General features: G+C 35.8%; 1 protein-coding gene across 2 annotated transcripts; it reads left to right on the top strand.

The window, feature by feature from the left end:
- The first annotated feature begins 730 nt into the window (after positions 1-730).
- Positions 731-23,674, top strand: LOC149794926 (uncharacterized). 2 transcript variants are annotated; one of them, XM_089964566.1, is made up of 3 exons: positions 731-880; positions 19,916-20,079; positions 20,716-23,674. In XM_089964566.1, the coding sequence occupies exon 3, from the start codon at positions 20,778-20,780 to the stop codon at positions 22,791-22,793; it is 2,016 nt and encodes a 671-aa protein (XP_089820692.1). In that variant the 5' UTR covers positions 731-880; positions 19,916-20,079; positions 20,716-20,777; the 3' UTR covers positions 22,794-23,674. The 2 variants fall into 2 exon arrangements, with proteins under 2 accessions (XP_089820692.1, XP_089820691.1); XM_089964565.1 differs by lacking the exon at positions 731-880 and adding an exon at positions 890-1,480.
- The last annotated feature ends 26 nt before the right edge of the window (positions 23,675-23,700 follow it).

The raw sequence follows: 23,700 nt of genomic DNA, 5'->3' as shown, positions 1-23,700 counted from the left end.
AAGGATCATATTCATGAAATTGCAATTTTTCCTTATAAGTCATTTTAACAAAAGGGGCCGCAATTTGTTGGAGGTTCAAATGCTTAAAAAAAATCGTACTTGTACGAAACGGGGCGTTTGAAGGGAAAAATAACATACGATAAATATCAACATCATTTGCAAATCTTGGTATACCCCTGATCAAAATTAAAATATTCTTACAGGTTTATGTAAATCAGTATGTATGTCGTTCTCTCTTTAACAAGTGCCGCAACCGATGTTTGCCAGGGCTTTCCGTAACTGTCGTAGCAATTAATTAAAACGACAAGCACTTTTCCTTTACGTATACAGAATAGCTCTGCGAAACGCCACGTCTATCAAAGTTTTCGCTGAAGTTGCGTTAATTAAAATGTAGTAAATATTAAATAAGACCAGGAGGATGATTTTTTTTTACATTAAAATTGTTATCAAAAATATTTTCAACTACACGTGGAGATGACACTACAACAACTCGAGTGATAAACCAATGTAAATGTAACATCGACGACATAACTCGCGTCAAAGTATTTTTAGTAGTTATCAGAGAGATAAATACACTAAACCATGACATATGGATGAAAGATCTCATCCCGTAGAAAGACTCAACTTTTGACGAGAACTCTGTTTATGATGTATCGCTTCCTTTTTTTTTCTCTCCAAACAATACACTTAAAGGCGCGCCCATTCTATTTGCATATAGTTTTATGATGATTTACGGCAGTATTGCGAAGATCACAAAGCATGTAAGGATGATGACCGTGGCCAAATAATGAAGCCAAGCTTCCTGTGAGTGTGTGTGTCTGTGCGAACAAGGAACTCATTTTCACACTGGATAAATAATCTTCAATTCGACGGGCATTCTGTATGCTTTTCTTGTACACTTATTTCTTCCAGAATAAGAACTTGTTCCTATATCATTTGAAATTAATTTCAATTTAAACTTTCAAGTAAGCGGATTGTAAAGGACTACGTATTGTAAACAGAAAGTGGGCATGAAGTGAAAACAATTCTGGTAACTACAGTAAAATAGATGGTCTTTTTTCGGAAGTATTATTAAGTGAATATTGTTACAGCATCACCAGCATTAGAAATAAACTGAACGCTACGTGTTGGTGTTTTTCAAGCTGACCTGTCAGAGGTCGACACCTAGGTGAGGTCGCTATACCACAAAACCACCGTTTACCGAATGATTTTCCCTGTCCTGTTTCGTCACGCGTGACCTCATTTCGACTGCATACCAATGATAATTTTACAGAGTTACGTCACGATGTTCCTCCCACGTTTGTATTAATTAGTTACGCATCCTCCTCCTATATATTTATGTCAGCATCTTTGGAACAAAAGTTTATATGCATATATTCTCTGGTAAAAAAAAAGGGGTGTACGAAACATACGGATACATAGAACGTACTGTGGAAAGCTTTTTTAATAACTTTCAAAAGCTGTGTTTGGTTCCAAAAACGTGAGTATTTTCATTATTATTTTATCTTTATTCATTGTCACCATTAAGTTACTGAACGTCGCATTTGAATTTGTTCATTTCAAGTTCATCTTCAAATAATCTTCGTATAAAGTCGTTGCCTTAATATGCAGTATATGCGTTCAATACATTAGTACATACATTAACATGCAGTGTATGCATTCATTACATTAGTATATACATTAACATGCAGTGTATGCATTCAATACATTAGTACATACATTAACATGCAGTGTATGCAAGCAGTAGAGAAGCACATACATTAGCATGCAGTGTATGCAATCAATACAATAGTACATACATAAACATGCAGTGTATGCAATCAATACAGAAGTACATCCATAAGCATGCAGTGTATGCAATCAATACAGAAGTGCATCCATAAAAATGAAGTGTATGTTATAAATACAGTAGTACATACTTTAACATGCAGTGTATGCAATCAATACAAAATTACATCCATAAACATGCAGTGTATGCAATCAATACAGAAGTACATACATTAACATGCAGTGTGTGCAATCAATACAGAAGTACATACATTAGCATGCAGTGTATGCAGTCAATACAGAACTACATACATTAACATGCAGTGTGTGCAATCAATACAGAAGTACATTCATTAACACGCAATGTATGCAATAAATACAGGAGTACATAGATAAACATGCATGTATAAACAGGACTAAACAAAGTACATTCATTGGCAAACTACAAGTGTACTAATGCTGTATGTTACATAGTAACACAATACTGAACAAGTGGGTAGGTGGTTCATTCCGGGGTTTTCCCGGGTTCTTCCTCCACCATTAATACTGGTCGCGATGTATAGCCTATGGTGTGCTGAAAAATGGCGTTAAAACCTACAATAACATATATATATATATATATATATATATATATATATATATATATATATATATATATATATATATATACATAGAGAGAGAGAGACAGAGAGAGACAGAGAGAGACAGAGAGAGAGAGAATTTGTTCGGGAAAGTATCATGCGTCCATATATATATATATATATATATATATATATATATATATATATATATATATATATATATATATATATATATATATATCTTGCATAGATATATGCACACACACATACTTATATTTATCTATTTATTTCTGCTCAAATTGACTACCAGTTCATGTAGTCTTCTATTACAACATAAACCTTCATACTGAGAGAAAGTCGAATAAGCAAACAGGCATACATATCTGTACGTCTCTGGACCTATGTCTTGCTGCTTTTATATTTGTCTGTCTGTCTGTATGTATGAACTTACAATGATCATTAGAGGGCACCTTCCACTTTATTAGATTAAGATTCATATATACGGGTATTCTGGCTGTTTTTAAAGAGAAAAAGCCACAGTATTGTAATGTGTGTGATTTGGATTTTTGACATAGCTTTAAAATAATTTCAGTCGTATCGCTACGATGTCTGCAGTGTGGCAGTTTGTAGTGATGTCTAGCACTGGGTCATTATGCCGCAGACATGCAGCATGATGTCACACCCGGTCACATTATCCTAATACCAGGCCGACCAGTCCTAACACTAACCTCTTAATGCTGAGCTGCCTCCTTGGACAGCCTTCTAAAGACAAAACATGTATTGTTAGTGCCTCCTTGGACAGCCTTCTAAAGACAAAACGTATTTTTAGTGCCTTCTTGGACAGCCTTCTAAAGACAAAACTTGTATTTTTTTGTACCTCCGTAGACAGCCTTCTATAGACAAAACATGTTTTTTTAGTGCCTTCTTGGACAGCTATATACAGACAAAACATATAGTTTTAGTGCCTCTTTGGACAGCCTTCTACAGACAAAACATGTAGTTTTTAGTGACTCAATGGACAGCCTTCAATAGAAAAAACATGTATTTTTAGTGCCTTCCTGGACAGACATCTACATACAAAACATGTAGCTTTTTATGACTCCTTGGACAGCCTTCTAAAGGCAAGACATGTAGTATTTAGTGCCTCCTTGGACAGCCTTCTACAGACAAAACATGTAAGTTTTAGTGCCTCCTTGAAGGCCCTTCTAAAGACTAAACATCTTTTTTAGTGCCTCCATGGACACTCTTCTAAAGACAAAACATGTTTTAGTGCCTCCTGGGTCACCCTTCTAAAGACAAAACATGTTGCGTATTTTCATCCTCATTGGACAGCCCTCTAAAGACACAACATAATTTATAGTGTCTCCTTGGACAACACACGGTACTAATGGTATGGAAAAATGGGAACCAGCCTGGAAGTGGGTGTAGATAAAATAGAGTATATATGGGATTGGCTGACCAGGATTGGTTAATAATGTAAGTTATGTTGTAGGAAAAATAATCTGTTGAGAGCTTATCCTAGTTGGAAGTGAAAAAAACAAACAGAGACATTGTTTTATTGATGGAATTTCAGTCCTTTAACAGTCTTGAGTTTGGAACACTCAATACTAATATTAGCACCTGACTCTTTGGTGCGGAATTGATTTTCAAACACATGCTGGTCCAGAAAATGCCGCGGTTCATATCCTTTCCTCAACACAGAAGCTGAAATCCAAGTTTCATATATACTGATAAATATAGGTTTGATCATGATCACTCAAAATGTTAAATCATTGGATTTTTAATATCATGGTGTTTGGATAGGTTTACTATGGGAACTGAATTAGTACCGTGAGTCCTGGACAGCCTTATCGGTTTATAGTGCCTGTGCAGAAAAATATAGGGCTATTTGCAGGCGGAGGAGAGTTTTCAAACGTAATGCTCTTATATTTCTCAAGAAACCGTAAGTATGTCAGCAAAGTACGCCATATACCCCTTGGTATACAGATACATTGGACTGAACTGTGTGATGCGTGTACTAAATTCTTAGTAACTGCTGACCAATCATATCGAGTTGCACGTTTCCTTACAGGGTACTTACTACTCACTGTCGGAATCAATAGGTCAATGTGGTCACATTCACTTTGGGTTTACATACATAAAATCTGAAGGGTATGTTTACATTTGCAATCTCGCAGAGGCAGATATTTGGAATTTCATTCACGAAGAACAAAACTATCACGTGACGAAACATACGCCACTTTGTATATGAAACCTAAAGCATTTATTTATATAAAGGAAACAAACGATTTACAATCACTTTCTGTTAAATATAAATTCCTTACCTTGAATATGCATAACTGAACTATCAGTAAACTATATAAGTTCACGAAACAAACCGCAGCTGTTTATTACTTCGTTTCGCAAGATGTTTGTTTCGTTTTGTGCATTTGTAAATTAATCCGGCTCCACAGAAAGGCTGAGACTCTTCAGACTGCCTAGTACCATCTGTACTCGCTTAAAAGTCGAGTCCGACTGCAAACTGCAGAGACCCAGATTTGCTATCACATACTGCGCCGGCAGATCTTGGACAGTACAGTTTTGTTAGGACTAATCAGCAGAGCAAACAACATCGAACCTTATCTGCAGAGGCATTATGCTACAGCAGAAACGATCTTTGTTGTTTGAACTGCTCTGGTGGCCTAGTGGTTAGAACATCCACTTTGGATGCGGGAAGTTGTGGGTTAGATCCCCGGCCGAGTCATACCAAAGACTTACAAAAATGGTACTAACAGCTGCCTAGGCGCTCAGCATTAAAATGTTAGTGTTAGAACTGGTCGACCTTGTGTCAGGATAATGTGACTGGGTGGGGCATCATGCTACATTCTGCGGCATGATGCCCCAGCGCTAGACATCACTATAAACTGCCACGCTGCAGACATCGTAGTGATATGACTGAAAAATTGTTAAAGATACGTTAAAAATCTAAATCACACACACACTTAATATAGTGAAGTACGTTACTATTATTGTTGTGTTCAACAGCTGTGCATGTTTTAGGACAAATGTATAGCAGCGTGTACAAACTTTATTTGTGAACATGCACACGTGAATTAAAGTTCTGTCCGTAATTTGTAAAACACAGACCGCTTAAAGCCATAACCTTCGGTGTTCAAGTCGTTTGAATAAAACATAGCTCCGAAAATGATACGCATGAAAAATATGTACTTTATCAGGTTTGAGGTCAAAATATAAAAGGGCAGAACAGTGGCGTAGCTAGAATATATGGGTCTCTTATGCAATGTTTACAGATGGGCCTCTGCCATGTTAATGACTATGGTTTAGGCCACAGCGCAATGTTTACAGATGGGCCTCTGCCATCTAAATAGCTAGGGTTAGGCCCCTCTGGAAAGTGTACAGATGGGCCTTTGCTATGTTAATAGCTAGATGTAGGCCCCGATGCAAAGTTTGCAGATGGGCCTCTGCTATGTTAATAACTACGGCTTAGGCTCCTATGCAAAGCTACCGAAGGGCCCCTGCAGTGTTAATGTATAAGGTTTATACCACTATGCAAAGCTTACAGAAGGGCCTCTGCAATGCGAATAGCAATTTTTTTGTTAAATGGGTGGTACATTGCCTGTTCCTAGTTTCTTTCTATAGTGTAAAAGTTTGCAGATGTATCTGTGCCATGTTAATAGCTAGGTCAAGGTCCCTATGCAAAGCTTACCAAAGGACCCCTGCAATGTTAATAGCTGAGGTTTAGACCACCTTGCAAAGCTTACCGAAGGGCCCCTGCAATGCTAATAGCAATTTAGTTGTTAAATAGATGGTACATTGCCTGTTCCTAGTTTCTTTCAAGTGTAAAAAAATATTTTTTTTTTGAATGGGCTTGTGGGCCCCTATGTTTAGCATACTCTTGCTGTATGGAAGCTACGCCTTGAGGTGGAATTTGTCACTGAATAAGTGGCACATGTTCAATTGTGCGCACGCCACTATAATTAAACTCAACAATAACAACTGAATAATTTTCCAACCTTGTAATTAGCAGTTCTTCTAAACCATGGCTAAACCTGATGGCTTCTTTCCTTCTCGTGTAGAAAGATTTTTGTCTTGTCTGCGAGACGGAGGCGTTACTCATTCCAATGACGACCGCGATTATGTGTCATCAGCTGCATTTAGGCTTATGCTTAAAGCGTCTGTAAGGTCGTATTAGTATCTCAGCCTGTTTTCTGGTACGCCACAATATCACCACTCTTCGTCATGGGTATTCGGATCGCGCCTGGGGTTTTCTTTATTAGTTTCGAATCTCAGCTGCTTGAAATAGTTGAATTGTTTGAAATGATTAGATTCGTTCAGGGAAAAAAATAAATAAAATAAAAAATAAATAAAAATTAATTTTTTTTAAAAAAAAACAGAGGCTCAGATGCAAATAGCTGCTATTTTAGTCTAATTGGCAAGTAACTTTGTTTTCTTGATAATTTGTCATCTTAATTCTAATATGCCATTTTTATCACTCTAGCTGTAGATTAGTCATTGGAAGTCATGTAATTATTGTATTTGAGTGACTTGCTGTAGCCTTCGGAAGCAAGCATTTTCTTTATAGAAAAAGTATAAAAAAATAAAAGCGTTCCTTTGTTTTTAACTGGAAAAAAATTGTAGTGGCGAACAGATATCATACAGATTTGAAACCTAGTGTAATTGTCAATTCGACTACAATATCACATAGTGACAGATTGGGATTTTTTCCTCTAACCTGCAGATCGATGGTCCGACAGGATAACGTGTATGACACATTACTCCAGTACATCTTAATATATCATAGTTTGGTCCCACATTATGATATTATACTTTCCTGACTACACCCAACATTATGTTTGAGATTAACTGTTCTAGTGATATAGGTATGATTAATTACGTATATTTTATATCACTTGAGAATGGTTGTATTTTAAGAAACAAAACCACAAGACTTAGTTTGCAGTGAATGGAAGAAAGTATCAACAGTGTCTCAGAATAAATTACTATTCAGGAACCAAACAGAGCAAAATGGTGGCGGTGCAGAATGCTGGGGGTGGGTGCTGATGGTTGGGTCAGTTGCAAACAAAAATAAAACCCCACTATGTTGTACACGTGTCTTCCTGTTTCTCAAGCAATTTTAATTTAATCGACGGCTTTTGATCTGCGTGTATAATTGATGTTTAGTGGCCTTCGTCTCTAGTGGTTATCATAGATGTAAAGGCTCGTTATTATTTCTATGGAAACGATAAGTTTTCATAGGACCATGTAGCCTTCCAGTCGTATGCGCGTGCACAATGCTAGAGCACAGTGGCGAAGCTACCATATGGCAAATATATATAAAGCATAGGTGCCCACCAGCCGTTCAAAACAATTTATGTTTTTACACTTACAGAAAGACATTAGGGACAGACAATATACCACAAATCAAATACCGTAATTTTGGCTATTAACGTTACAAAGGCCTTGCCTAGGGGCAAAAATATCCTAGCTACACAACTACAACAGAGAAAATACCTTTCCCGCCAATCAGCGATGATGTTATCATTTTGGAAGTAGGGGAAAATATACTTATAATTATCTAATTAGGACTGTTTATGAGATAATTGTTTCTCAAACCACTGTCAATACACTCTCGAAATGCAAATGGACGTTTATCACGAGAAAAGTAACAGAAAAAGTGAAATTTTCATGAAAACTTAAGTACAATAAAGCATTATATTTTGTATCAAAGATTAAAAAAATTAGTGAACTTTGTTTTGCGAAAATAATACATTCTTCGTGCCTTTTCTCCCGCATAATTTTATTAGATCAAGAAATTGATTTATCAGAACAAGTTTCTTAATGAACAATTTTTCATCTTGATATATTTGGCCAGTGCAAACAGTTTTTAAGCTAAAATAATAAAACCTTGTCATGACATTTAAACAGTACTGGCTGGATAAATCAGACATTTAAGCAGTATTGGCTGGATAAATCATCTTTAAGGAAATAACTACAGAATATAAACCTTATTCTGACTTTAGTTATGCAGTTTCTCGTTCATCAGTGTGAAGAAAAGAATTAAAATATAATACATGTGCACGTGCCACATATACAAACATATATCACACGCTATGAGTGGTATATCTGAATACAAACATATATCACACGCTTTGAGTGGTATATCTGGATACAAACGTATCTCACGCTATGAGTGGTATATCTGAATAGAAACCTATCACACGCTTTGAGTGGTATATCTGAATACAAACGTATCTCACGCTATGAGTGGTATATCTGAATACAAATATATATCACACGTTATGAGTGGTATATCTGAATACAAAGTACCATAATCGAGTGTTTTAAAACAGTTCCAACATGTGTGTGAAACAATTGAAATTCATTTTGTTTTCAAGTCATATTTACGTCCACTGATACTCTTGGTAATGAAAGACTTTCTTTACGACAACAAAAATGTGACTGGTCTCCGTCATAAACGTGTTTTTCCTGTGAAACCACAAACCATAACACAATTTAAAATTTCAGTCAGACTTGGCATTTGAGTTAATATTACTGGAACATTTGTATAATTCCGTTGTCAGATTTAATACATTTGCTTTTAAAAAACTTGACATGATGGTATCTGGCTATTGTTAATAAAAATTAGTCCCATTCAGATCATCTATATGTGAAGGGTATTTGTTTATGTAAATGATTAGAAAACGATATTTCTATTCTTCAGATAAAATAAGAATTAAGGTAATATATGTGTACAATAATATTTCTTCTCAAACCCGAGGTAAGGCAATGCCAGATACGCATGATCTGGATTTCTTATACTATTCTTAACTTTGAGTCAAACTAATAGTCTAAATCTCATCTCAGAGAAAATGCTGTAGAATACATTTTCACAGCCACTTGTTCTAATATCCCCTAATCAACCACACTGTGATATACAAATTTATACAAGCGACTCATATATATATATATATATATATATATATATATATATATATATATATATATATATAGAGAGAGAGAGAGAGAGAGAGAGAGAGAGAGAGAGAGAGAGAGAGAGAGGGGGGGGGGAGGGAGGGAGGTGGTAATACAGTGATTGGGTAGAAAGATTAGAAGGATCACTAGACTAGATTGTTATGAACATTGTACTCAAAATTTTATTTTGCGCTACACTGTGATGCATGAGCGCCGAAGTGGATAACGAGGCCAATAGATAAGACATGTCATCTGGCGCCATTCTCTATTGTGTCTGGCCCATTCATTTCTTTCTCTCGCAAATGGAAAATTTATCATCTTAATTATGTGTATTTAATGTCAAACGATGTTCAGCTTCGAAAGAATTTTGTGTTTTGAAATCATAGGTCGCACTCATGTTATTATGCAAGGTGTTGGTCTCTATGGTTTTGCGGCAAGTCAGCACATTTATGGTTATACGTACAGATTAAAAATTTAGCTTCTAAAATGTTTAGGCTAAAATTGTTAATCTTTTAGGAATCTCAGTCATTCGAAATAAACGTACACGTACTGTCAGGATGCAAGGTAAATTTGAATATGTTCACATTATTTCAAAAGGCGACAAAAGTATAAAAAAATATAATCACAAAAATATTCTTAATTTTAAAAGGACTCTGGCTTTCCTCGAAAAGACACCAAAGAAAAAGTATATGTGTCTGTTTACTCAAAGTGTGTGCACAATACCCAATAAATGTGCGCATATGAAAAAAGATGTTCAAATTTCAAGTGACAAGTGACTGTACTTTTGTGAGTGTTTACGTTTGTGTTGTTTTCTTTTAGCATGCGGGGGTTCCAGACAACCAGGACCCCCCCCCTCCCCAATCCTGCCCTGAATAGCGCCCCAAAAGATCAGTATTTGTCCATATTGTAGTGCCCCAAAAGATTAGTAACTATAGCAGTTAGAGTTTTATAATTGAGCATCAAGTGCTATATTTTTACAAACCAAAGGTTCAAGCTACAGGTTTGAATGACTTTCAAAGACGCATGAGGCATACAGCGGTCACAGACTTGGAGAACACTAATATCTTGAGAGAAAAAAAAAAAAACACGCAAGGTGACCAGACCTAAGAATTTGTTCACATATTTAGGATTTGTCACAAGCTTTTCAGATCTAGGATCTGCAATTCATGAATCCTTCGTCATTGTGTTTTCTCCGCTTTTTCCGTCCAAAAATTCAACATTTTTGAGATTGTAGTGATGAATTTACCTGGCGCTGATGATAAATTACAATTAAAAACCGGAAGTAGAAGAGTATTGTTGTGTTGTTTTAGAAGGATGGGACAAACTTATGTCCCTGGGTGTCGAAACTGGAATTCTTCACGGTGTTCAGGGAAGTCGAAGATATTTCTCATTTGCAGTTTTTAGTGGATATTTCAATTTGACCTTTGTAGAATTCTTGTCAAGTTCTTGTGGTCACCCAGTAAGCATTGACCTCTCTCTGATGACCAGCATCTTATGTTGGCATTATTGGTACAGTAGTTTTGTCTAGTTAAATTAGGTTATAATTTCAAGTTACATAAAAAAAGGTTGATTGAAGGAAAAAATCAAAATGTGTAATCTCTTTACGGTGATTTCAATCACAGAGAGCATATCAGAGCTATTGGCTATTGTTTTCCTATGTGTGAAGTTTGCTTCGGCGAAAACATTTTGAGTAAACAATACGGATAATTGTGAATACCAAAATACTGTATACATAACACAGTAATGTATGCACAACAGATTCAAAATGAGCAACGGGACAACCTCCACCGCTGAAAAGAAAACAATTACCATGCAAACATGCTCCATGGTTCTGGGACAACCTCCACTGTTGAAAAGGAAACACTTATCATGCAAACGTGCTCCATGGTTCTCGGGCAACCTCCACTGTTGAAAAGGAAACAATGATCATGCAAACGTGCTCCATGGTTCTGGGACAACCTCCACCGCTGAAAAGAAAATAATTACCATGCAAACACGCTCCATGGTTCTGAGATAACCTCCACCGCTGAAAAGAAAACAATTACCATGCAAACATGTTCCATGGTTCTGGGACAACCTCCACCGCTGAAAAGAAAATAATTACCATGCAAACATGCTCCATGGTTCTGAGACAACCTCCACCGCTGAAAAGAAAATAATTACTTGCAACACGCTCCATGGTTCTGAGATAACCTCCACCGCTGAAAATAAAACAATTACCATGCAAACATGCTCCATGGTTCTGGGACAACCTCCACTGTTGAAAAGAAAATAATTACCATGCAAACATGCTCCATGGTTCTGAGACAACCTCCACCGCTGAAAAGAAAACAATTACCGTGTAAACATGCTCCATGGTTCTGACAATTAACATCTGATCGTCAATAAAAAAGATACTCTTTACCAAATATAGAACTAAAAGAAAAAGAAAAGAAAAATAAACAAAAAACAACAAGACATTACTATTTTGGAGGGCAGGGCTACGTATAACAATATATCGTATATTAATTTCATTCAGTATGTATGTATATATGCTTCTGTATGAATAATTAATGAAATTCTCCATTTTATGTTCACATAGATCATCAGATAATGTCATTCATTATGACGCGCCTGAACGCATTCGCCCTTGTAGCTTTTGTTGCCTAAGAACAATGGAATAAAAACATTGAAAAAATAATTCATGATTATGATGGGCACAATTTTAACACAGTCGAACATCTACGAGTCTTTATTTGGTGGTGGTGGGATATTCAATTGGTGAAATGTTTGGCATATCGTTCTTGAAACTGTCATGCTACAGAAAAAATAGCATTATTTTTTCTGAAATTAGGAAGAAATGAACTTAATTTAGATAAGTGAGTTTTAGTCTACTTGGGAAAATCACCTGACACAGTGCAAAGAAAGGCTACTTACCCTATTTTTGTTGTATCGTATGCGACGTAAAGATCGTATTTCTAAGTCTGTATTCAATGTCACCTAACTCTACGTATCTGAAGTGCAGAAAACCCTGAAAAATTAAATTATTTCAAGTTTTCTTTTATAATATAATTTTGGAATGTGCACGTCCATTGTTTGGACACGAAGTATCTACACAAATCTCATCCAGATAAGCGAAAGGTAATATTTGATTTGACGAAAGATGTCAAACGGAAAGAACAGAGATTAATGCATATATAAACTAGTATCGTCCAAAAAAGAATTAAGATAATTGAAATAAATGTGTACCACGATGAAGCTGGGTTGGGAATGGGTTTAGCGAAGACACTGAAAAAACTTTCAAGTATGAGATGTTCATTAATAAAATAATTTGAACGAATGAATCTGACAAATTGCTTATACGCATATAGTCCAGCGATTTCCCATGGATTTAACGGAATGATGCACGCCAAGTTCAACAACTGATATAAGGAAATGATATCATTCCTAAAAAGAACAAATCAGAACTTGTAATTTCAACGATTAATCATACAAGACTCAGCGTATGGAACTTACAAACAAATACTAATATTTACTGAAGCTGTGGTTGTCATTGCCACCGACGGACGAACACTAATGTTCGTTCCTCGGTGGCAGTGACAACCACAGCTTCAGTTTTCTGTTGTCAAGCGATGTTTTCGGAGATGGGTAGTAAGGCCAATTTGAACACGGAAGTCTCTCCAGCATGTGAAGCACGACAGAACTGATATGCAAGTAAAGAGGTTAAAGATGATGGCAGCTCTGGCCATACGAGTGGTACATTTTCTCTGCGCCTCTGCAATTCTCTGCTGTTTTGCTGTGTGGGAGACAAAAGTGATCTTGCTGCGCCAGGATGGACGGTCTTGCTCAAGTGCAACCCACGAGACACTGTTAATATGCATGTATTTTCAAGGAAACCTTTAGTGAGTCATTTAATAGCTTCTTTTTCCCTCCTCAGGTTTTGCTGTGTTCTCTTGCATGTGGGTAGTTGCTGGTAACGGGGAGCCGTGGGTGGAAGGACATTTTCAGAATCTATGTACGGATTTTTTTCCCTTTTCAAAAGAACCGTTGTATTCTTGCCCTCGCCAGATCACTTTTCAGGATCTTTCTCTCTTGTTGTACATCAAATGGTAACTGTGCTGATGATACTCCCAGGACGGCCTCACAATTCCTCTTTTCGTGCAGCTACCACAGGTCTCTATTATGGTAATAGATACATTTTGGTTACAACGGCACGATTTTGGCATTTGGGACTGACATATAATGCCCAGAAAGATATAGGAATTTTCCTTCGTAAATAATCTAATAATTAAAAAACAATTTCACTATGCAAGCCTTTTCCCAGAAGACATTTTAAGAATAGCACGTGATCTTCATAAAAGCAGCCCACGCGCTAAGCGGAAAAGGTCTTTTGGTTTCCTATGTTAATGAACAATTCCATAGAAATAAAGGCTGTAAAAACGAAGGTTTGCTTTACAAACAGAGAAGAAAATTTAATTCTGTGATGGAAAAGAGGACTGTTAACTAAACCTGATCGAATAACTTACAAGCATCCACTGTGAAAAATGTAACTTTACCAAGAGAGGTAACTCCTGGGTAAAAGCATAAATAAACTTGAATGATTTACATCCCTTACAATGTGTCAGCAAACCAATAGTCGGTGCATCGGTTTCTTAAGTCACTGCTATTATATCAGGGGACCACATATATTTCGCATTTTGTTGTTTTTGTTGCCGTTGTTGTTTCTGAAAGTCAGCAGTTTATCTGAGTTTAAGAAATTCAGTACACGCAATTATTGAAAACCGATAAAAAACAAAAGTATCGAAATAATATCGAAATGTGATACAGCTCCACAGCTTGCAATTTCTCGAATACCAGAAATATCCCGAGGAAGAAAATACATACGACATCAATACACAATTTTAAAAAAGATATAGTAAGTATCGCAATGTAATTTAAAGCGTGAAATAAATCATTACTTGCGAACTAACAGCCAGTTTTTGCAACTATTAAGAAAAATCCACGTAAGTCGGAAATATCCATTCATTTGATCATATTGTTGTGATGAAACAGTTTGTGCGTCAGACAGATGTATTGAAATAGCTTGTGTTGTCAGACTGCTGTGGTGAAACATTTTTTTTTTGTGGTCAGACTGTTGTGGCGAAACAGCTTTTAGTGGTCAGACTGTTGTGGCGAAACAGCTTTTAGTGGTCAGACTGTTGTGGCGAAACAGCTTTTAGTGGTCAGACTATTGTGGTTAAACAACGTTTTTGATCTATAGTGATACACACAAGTGCTGCTTGGAGATCATTTCAAATTCAGTAAATTTAAGAACCGTTGTGGCTTCAAGTGGTTAGCTTCCCGGATTCGTAACCGGAAGGGTGCTATTTCGAATCCTGCCAGGATCAAACCGAGTCGGCCGCGCTTGGGTAGTCGTATCCTTAATTCTGTGGCTGCTAGCATCCTATTTATATGACTTCCGAATTAGCACAATAATGCAGTATCTAGCGACATAAAATAGAGGACCAAATGGCTAGTTAAATCATCAGGCTAGATAAATCTTCAGGCTAGTGACATCATCATGCTAGTTGCTAGTGAAATCATCAGGCTAGTAAAATCATCAGGCTAGTTAAATCATCAGGCTAGTTAAATCATCAGGCTAGTAACATCATCAGGTTAGTTAAATCATCAGGCTAGTTTAATCATCAGGCTAGTTAAATCATCAGGCTAATGATTAATTATTGATACGAGATTCGAGTTTTAGCTTTCGAGCTTAATATATGCTTCCATCTGTTAGCATTGTTTGCTTTTTAGTTTCTACTTTGCTTTGCTTAACCAAACAAAAAGGGGAGAAATGTCAATTTTAGCAGAAATTACAACGTCAATACAAGACGGTGAATATCATTACTAAACTTCAATGGGATAGTTAATGTTATTAAATGAACGATACATAATCGTAATTACTGAGAATTACTTTGGATTCAATCCAAGTGATGGCTATATGACAAAGATGAAAGTTTGGTCCTCTAGATTTCCTGCCCAAAACATTAATTTAAGCTGTAATTTAATGGTGGACTAAAATATTATTAAATCACGAAGAATTTCATATTGCAAGTGAGGCAACTTCTGGCAATTCCCACACAAGCCTCGATTATATAGAGCACACCGTTGAATGAAATATGTGTGTCTACTAAGATAAAATATAATTTAGAAATTTGAATTACTAAAATCTTTATTAGATTTTTTCCAAGGGTCTGATCTAAATTACCCGTCCAGAACATCAATAATAATAATACAGATAATTTCTCTTGACTCAAATGAAAACATATCAAAACTTATTTTAGGTAGCGTTTTCCAAATTGTTTATCCTGAATTTTGTGAGACTTGTCCAATCAGACAGGCCAATAACGCCAAGTCATAAGCGAATCCATATTAGAGCAGACAGCAAACTTGAAAACAATCATCAGCTGTTTGTTTTTAGAAATATCTTATCTTCTTTTTCTTCTCTCTCTCTCTCTCTTAAACAAACACACACCCACATGCACGGACATAGACGGACAAACAGATAGAGAGACTGACATTTATACTGGATATGCAAGGTCTCTTTAAAAATATGCGATCTTTCAGTTATTGTCAGTGACAGCATGGCTGTTATTTTATGGTAAATAGCTTTTTTTAAAAATTTCTGACGTGATAATGCTGTATCAAATGACGTATGAACAATTCTATGGGTGGAGGTACATCGTATGATCGCGTTGCGACCAAAAAAACTTTTAAATGCCACGCTGGATAAAGTCCTTTAATTTTAAATATTTGATTGGATTTGTTGCCTGGATGGATATAGATTATTACCTTCTATTAAGCATTGTAAAGTAAACATTTACGTTTACTTCAAGAGCTTTTGCTTTGCTAAACCAAGCAAAGGGAGAGCAGTAAACAAGATCTTAAGACTGTTTTGTAATGAATAAAATCGACATTACATGATCAACAAAATCATACAGTGTTTATCGGCCATAATAAATAAATGAAATAAATATTATTAATATCACCACAAAGATGTAAAACAAACTGTAGGGAACTAAATAAGACAAAAATCAATTTTATATTGAGCGTTACCAAAAAAAAAACTCGTTGAAAGGAAGAGAAATAGAACGGTTACTAATTATTACGTTGATATCGAAATTTTACTTAAAAATAGATTGCAAGTTATACGGAGGACTATTAGAACATTATTGGTGAGATATGTTAACCATGATGATGATGATGTCAACGTTGTTGTTGTCGATGATGATGATGATGATGATGATGATGATGATGATGATGATGATGACGACATCAATAACAATGATAATGATAAAGGTGATGTTGATTATTTCCGATAAAAGCTAATAAAACAAGATAGCGTAGGTTCATTAATTATTATACATCAATCTTATCATAACAGCAAGGTTGTATTTCGTACTTTCAGGAAAAATCCAAAGAAAAACGTTCACAAATTTACACAACAAGCATATGTACACACCACGCATAAACTTTCACATGAGGCTAGTGCAAATCGCCTTTGAATGTCTCAAACCAGCCCAGTGTTGCATCGTACATGTGGCATTAATATTAAACAGCTTCATGTACGGAAACAGCCTGGTATGAATGATAGGTCTATCAACAAATACAACACACAGTAATCATTGGAAAGATCACTAACCGACAATCAGGATATTCTTCGACAATCTCAGTGATGCAAATTTCACAATTGCAAGTGAGTTTTGTCATGCTTGTCTTGCATTTATAGGACATAAAATGGGCCATGTACAAATTAAACCTATTGATGCTAAGTTCAATGCTCTCTCTCTCTCTCTCTCTCTCTCTCTCTCTCTCTGTTGCATTATTTGCATTATCCTGTACAAAGCTTTCGCGAGTCAAGTTCCCCTGCATTGTCATTACAATTACCCGATCATAGGACTAGAGATAGGTTCGGATTTTCCATAAATATAAATCTATACAAATCAAATAAATTTAATTATAAAAAATTAATACAAATATTTCTCTAGTATGGTTATGAAAAGTGAATTATATATTAGGACATACGTAAATGCTGTTAACTGTACTATGTGACATTATGAGGACATTATTGTTATTATTATTATTGTTATTATTATTATTATTATTATTATTATTATTATTATTATTATTATTATTATTAAAATATAATTATCAAACAAATGTTGCATTATTATTACGTCGGATGACAATCAGTGTAACACTATCAACGACTACAACACCGACAATGGTGATATCAATTACAATAATAATAATAATAATAATAATAATAATAGTAATTGTTGTTGTTGTTGTTGTGGGGTTTAACGCCATTTTTCAGCACACGATAGGCTATGCATGGCGGCCAGTATTAAGGTTGTATTTCGCACTTTCAGGAAAAATTCAAAGAAAAACGTACACAAATTTACACATCAAGCATATGTACACACCACGCATAAAATTTCACACGAGGCTAGTGCAAATCGCCTTTGAATGTCTCGAACCAGCTTAGTGTTGCATCATACATGTGCATTAATATTAAACAGCTTCATCTACGGAAACATCCTGGTATGAATGATAGGTCTATCAACAAATACAACACACAGTAATCATTGGAAAGATCACTAACCGACAATCAGGATATTCTTCGACAATCTCAATGATCCAAATTTCACATTTGCAAGTGAGTTTTGTCATGCTTGTCTTGCATTTATAGGACATAAAATGGGCCATGTACAAATTAAACCTATTGATGCTAAGTTCAATGCTCTCTCTCTCTCTCTCTCTCTCTCTGTTGCATTATTTGCATTATCCTGTACAAAGCTTTCGCGAGTCAAGTCCCCCTGCATTGTCATTACAATTACCCGAGATAGGTTCGGATTTTCCATAAATATGAATCTATACAAATCGAATAAATTTAATTATAAAACATTAATATAAATATTTCTCTAGTATGGTTATGAAAAGTGAATTATATATTAGGACATACGTAAATGCTGTTAACTGTACTATGTGACATTATGAGGACATTATTATTATTATTATTATTATTATTATTATTATTATTATTAAAATATAATTATCAAACAAATGTTGCATTATTATTACGTCGGATGAATATCAATGTAACACTATCAACGACTACAACACCAACAATGGTGATATCAATAATAATAATAATAATAATAATAATAATGATGATAATAATAATTGTTGTTGTTGTGGGGTTTAACGCCATTTTTCAGCATACGATAGGCTATGCATGGCGGCCAGTATTAATGGTGGAGGAAGAACCCGGGAAAACTCCGGAAAGAACCACCCACCTACGAGAAGCTACTGGCAAGCTTTCTCACATACCCACATTGGCTGAATCCTAGACTCGAACCCACGCGGACAGAGGTAATAATGATAATAATAATAATAATAATAATAATAATAATAATAATAATAATAATAATGTGATATTAATATGGTTCATTTACTGATAAAATTTAAGCGTAACTGCATACACCAATATTAGACAATAACTTTTTGAAGTATCCTGCATAAATTGTACCTATTACAAGATCCCATCACATGTTCCCATCTGATCATGATTTAAAACAAAACTGTAGTAGATATTTGGAAATCAATATGGTTCCTACGTCAGAAAATGGAAATGAAAGTTGGCAACGATTTAAAACAGGTCATAATTGAAAGTACCACACCAAAATAGATGTGTGTGTGTTTGTGTGTGTGTGTGTGTGTGTGTATGTGTGTGTGTCATAAAATCTGTAAATGATTCAGCAATTTGAAAAAACCCAGATTCACTACGCAGAGAGCACATGTCAATGTGGTAATCACATGACATCAACAAAACCGTCGCTGACACGTGCTCAGTACTTCTTGAAAATGGTTTTGTCAACCCTGCTGCGATATCGACATGTTTCTGGTCGTTGTTCTTAGAATAAATATCTTGAGAATTAAGTGTCCGTTATATTTATTTACAAACCATTATGTGACTTCTATATAATATGTAAAATTCTATGTACAAAAACTTTGGAAATTTGTTTATTGTCCATATCACGTGACTATATGTCCTCTGTTGTCTCTGACATGTTGGTTGCAAGAATTGTATGGTCATATGACTCGGGATGCAAATTGCCAGATCCTGGTCAAATTTCAGCAACGAAGTACTTTTGTCTCGTCTGTCAGCAGATCAAAGACATGACGAATGTTATGCTCACAATTTTAGAGAAAATACATCATATTCCTATCGATTTCATGCATGTATATCTAGATGAAAGGTCGTTCAAGTTTGCTGGGCCGGCTAGTAAGCGGCTACCCCATTCCGATACCAAATGGTTTCGGCGAATTCCAATTTTTCGATAGGGAATGTTCTCTGAACCTACACCCCAACATAAATATCCAAATATTAAAAATGGGGTGGCAAGGGTCAGAGGAAACTCGAACTAGGAATCCGTGTGCCACAGAACGCATGGCAAGTAATATTGTCTTGAATGCAATCCGAGTAGGCTGTTGCTCACTATTGAAATGTAAATATTTTCTTCACACATTTTTGCATGACAAATAGTTAAGTTCATTTTTTTTCTTTTCTTCAGTGAGTTGCGCATGCTCGTGACTGGGTGAAGCCGAGGGATCAAGAGTTAATCGCTTGGCAGTAATTATGTATCCTGACGATCGGTTTATAAAAGGCCGACGATGTTAACTATCTACTCAAATTAACGGAGCAATTCTGCTAGTGTGACTTGTTATCATTGAAAAAGTAAGTGTTTCTACTTCGGAAAAGTCAGTAATTAAAAAAAGATGCATACTATATTTCTGGAATTTACCATTTGTTGACTCAGCTGGTATGATGCAGGATCAATTGACATAACAGAATCAACATATTTCTATGAAACAATGAATAATTGAATTTATCTTTGGAATGTCTTATTTTTTGCTTTTCTTGGTATTCAGTAAGTATGGCTTCATATAAAATTTATCCTATGTGACGCAAACTCTATATAAATGAGACTGAGCAACAGTCTGTTGAATAAATGTAATAATTTCATTCTTGTTCCTGCTCTTGTCGTGAAGTTCTACTGGAACATATATTAAAGTTCATTTTTACATTGGCTGTTATTTATATAGGTAACTTATCGTATGCCACACAACAGTAAATTTAATTCTCGGACCAGACAGATATCAACCTAATATATGCGACAAAGCCAACATGAGTCTTTAAGAAGCTTCAAAACTACTACGAATAACTTGAACTAATTACTTTTCTTGAACCAATTCTTTATTATTATTATTATTATTATTATTATTATTATAGTTTGATGGTCGGACTTTAAGCGCTGAAAAAATACTAAAGCAAAATTGAGACTAAATGTTTTATTTATTTATTTATTTGTAGAAGGAGACAAAACATAGATCGTGCAACTTTAATAAGCTGAAATCCAATCTGTTCTCACTAGTATGAGAAAAAACTTGCGAGTATTCCTTTACTTTTCACTATGGATGGCTGTCTGTTTAGTCGCTGTCGTCTTAAACATCATCAACGTTGATTGGTCACAAACTAACATCGTAAATGGAATTTTCATCGTAGTGGTGTTAGGCATTCTACAAGGTTCCGTTTTCGAATTTCCTGTCCAAACGATTGCAACACTCATTGTCGGGGGCGACCGAAGGGAAAACGAGAAGGCTCCAGCAGACAGATTGACAATAGTTTTGAATTACAACCTTCTGGCAACGAGCAAAGATGACATCGACGAATGTTTTGAGACGATGTACGAGGCTTTCATCGGTAATCTTGGACCAAACGTTTCTGCTGTCCTAGTCAGCGCAACAAACGACGAAGAACTGAAAAATTACGAGTTAGAGAAACGAGACACCAACAGAGCCATAATTTACGACGAACTGTTTCGTGAGGGTGTTTCTTTTTCGCAGGGAGATTACGAATCCATGGATTCACATCGATTAAAGACTGTTTGGCAGATGTATGAAAATATAGATCCGACTGTCTTTGTACGTGAGTATTTAGACGATATATGTGATAAATATGCACGAGAGTTTATGGTCCTGCATCGTGTGAGTCGTGTTGTACGAAAATGTGGCCAGTACCAGGACTTGATGTTGTTATCAGAAGGAGAATGTGAAGCATACAGTTACTGTGATCCGGAATATTACGGAAAAAATGCTCGTCCCTACGGGCAGCCTCTTTTTCATGCTTCTGACGATGTCGATAATGTTTTTGAACGTAAATTTGATTACACGCTCGTCCTTGATGCTGACACTGGTGTGCCAAGAGGTGCAGTGACCGAACTACTTCAAATAGCGGCAGCAAACCCAGAAAGGGGCATAATTCAGCCAGCAATAAAGCTTCATTGCAAACCTGACGACACAATTTTTATGCATTTAGAATCCATGAGACAAGGCATATACGAACCGATGACAAATGCTATTACCGCCTTCTTGGGCCAATCAGGATTCTTTGGGAAAGGGCTGATAAAAAATCGTGTGTACATTGACAAAGTCATTGGCACCAAAGACAAACTTATTGAACGTGTTCCTATTGATGTTCTCAGCCATGATACATTTGAGGCAGCCATTTTACAACCTCTTTATGCTGGGTCAGTTTATCTGTTGGAAGCTCCAAGCTACAACTATATAACATGGAATATTCGCGAAAGGAGGTGGAATAGGGGTGAAATACTTCTTGCCATGTATTTTTGGCCTAACGCTTTTGGCAGGCCGATGAGATTCTTACAAAAAATCTTTCAACGAAAGAGCTTCAACATGACTAAAGTAAGGACACCAAGTAAACTAGATTTTGTGAGCTCTTACATTGCTCATTCGGCCTTACGGCAAATGTTTATGAAACCTCTCCTTCTGTTGTACATCATCCTCCATATCAGCGTCCATCTTCGTTATCGGTATGCTTCCATTATCATCGTCATGTTCATGGTTCTTGTCTTTCCAAAGTTTGCAACATGCAATAGGAAAAACTATAAAGGCGTGCTTTTCGAGACAATAGCTTCAATCTGCCAGTTCACTCCCGAAGCTCTCGTTGGTACAGTCCGTATCTGCCGGTCCTGGACCGCCAACATTTCACCCAATGTCAAATGGATTCCACAGAGAGCTGTGGAAGAAGAATTTAAACACTCAAACCCTTTTGTTTCCAGTTTGAAACATCTATGGGGATATTCAGTGTTTGCTTTATTAGCAAGTATTGCAGTCGGATTATTTTTGGAACAGGCGATTCTAGTGGTTATTATGTTTGGGTCTTTATTCCTACTTCCGTTTTACACCGGATTTACCTCCCTTTCCTCTAATTTCAAATGTAGCTGTAGACGACAGAGACATGACATGTACAGAGAAAATATTGTAGATGGACTTCAAATTATATCAACAGCTGCAACATATCGAAGCTTGGGCACTCTGACTAATAATTCGTTTAAATATGACCCATTCGTTTATAAAGACTCTGAGTAAAGGGGTTTTGTTTTTATTGGTATGGTAATAACATGTATGTTCTTATGATAGCTTCGATTAAATCCTTCACGTGTACAGTCTCGTAAGACAATCTTCGAAAGCCATATTTCGGCATAATTTGATCGTAAAGAACACTCTGATAACATGAAGCTTTGAACTCTTGGCATGAACAAAAAGGAAAAAAAAATAAAGATGAGATTACAAATGAAGAGGCAAACAAATTATTCAGTTATGGATTATTGTACTAAGCAATAAACAACGTTCGTGAAAGACAAGCGTCAATAATTAATTCATTGAAGCATAACAAGTACCAGTTTGCACTGTCGTAGCAAGTTCAATGCCTTAACAAATCAAACGCGCCTCTGGTTTCAAGTAATGAAAGGCACTGAAATATAATTAGACTTTGAAGAGAAGAGAAATAACTTTTATTTTAATTATCTCAAGGAGCAAAGCTGACCATTTGCAATCACACTTTGACTTAAAAAACTTGAGTGTCATGGCGACTGTATTATATTGAGAGAAATGCATGTTTTGTACTTTAATAGACGACAAAATGGCACTTTTCTCTGACAATTCACCATGCATGGCAGTGAAGTTATAATTCCATTCAAAACTACCTCAGGAGTGGTTGTCTCTGATATTGTGTTTGTTGTATGTATATTTTATTAATTTTATTTTTTTTTACATTTTTGGAGGTATCTCAGGGATATTGCTTGTTTCAGTGGTGTATGACATCATTTATGTACATCAGATATATAATAAAGAAAGCGAAACTAAAATTATTGTTAAAAATAATCATTTTACCACATAATCTTTCAAATGTCTCATTCACCATGCCATTGTTTCATGTTTAAAAGCAAAATAAATATTTATTTATCACAGTCATCGATATTTACTTATTTTGACC

The sequence above is a fragment of the Sinohyriopsis cumingii genome, chromosome 7 (genome assembly GCF_028554795.1).
Source record: "Sinohyriopsis cumingii isolate HCF-2022 chromosome 7, ASM2855479v2, whole genome shotgun sequence".
NCBI classification, from domain to species: Eukaryota; Metazoa; Mollusca; class Bivalvia; order Unionida; family Unionidae; genus Sinohyriopsis; species Sinohyriopsis cumingii.
Note: the sequence above shows the minus strand (reverse complement) of the source record. Positions and strands in the feature narration are given on the sequence as shown.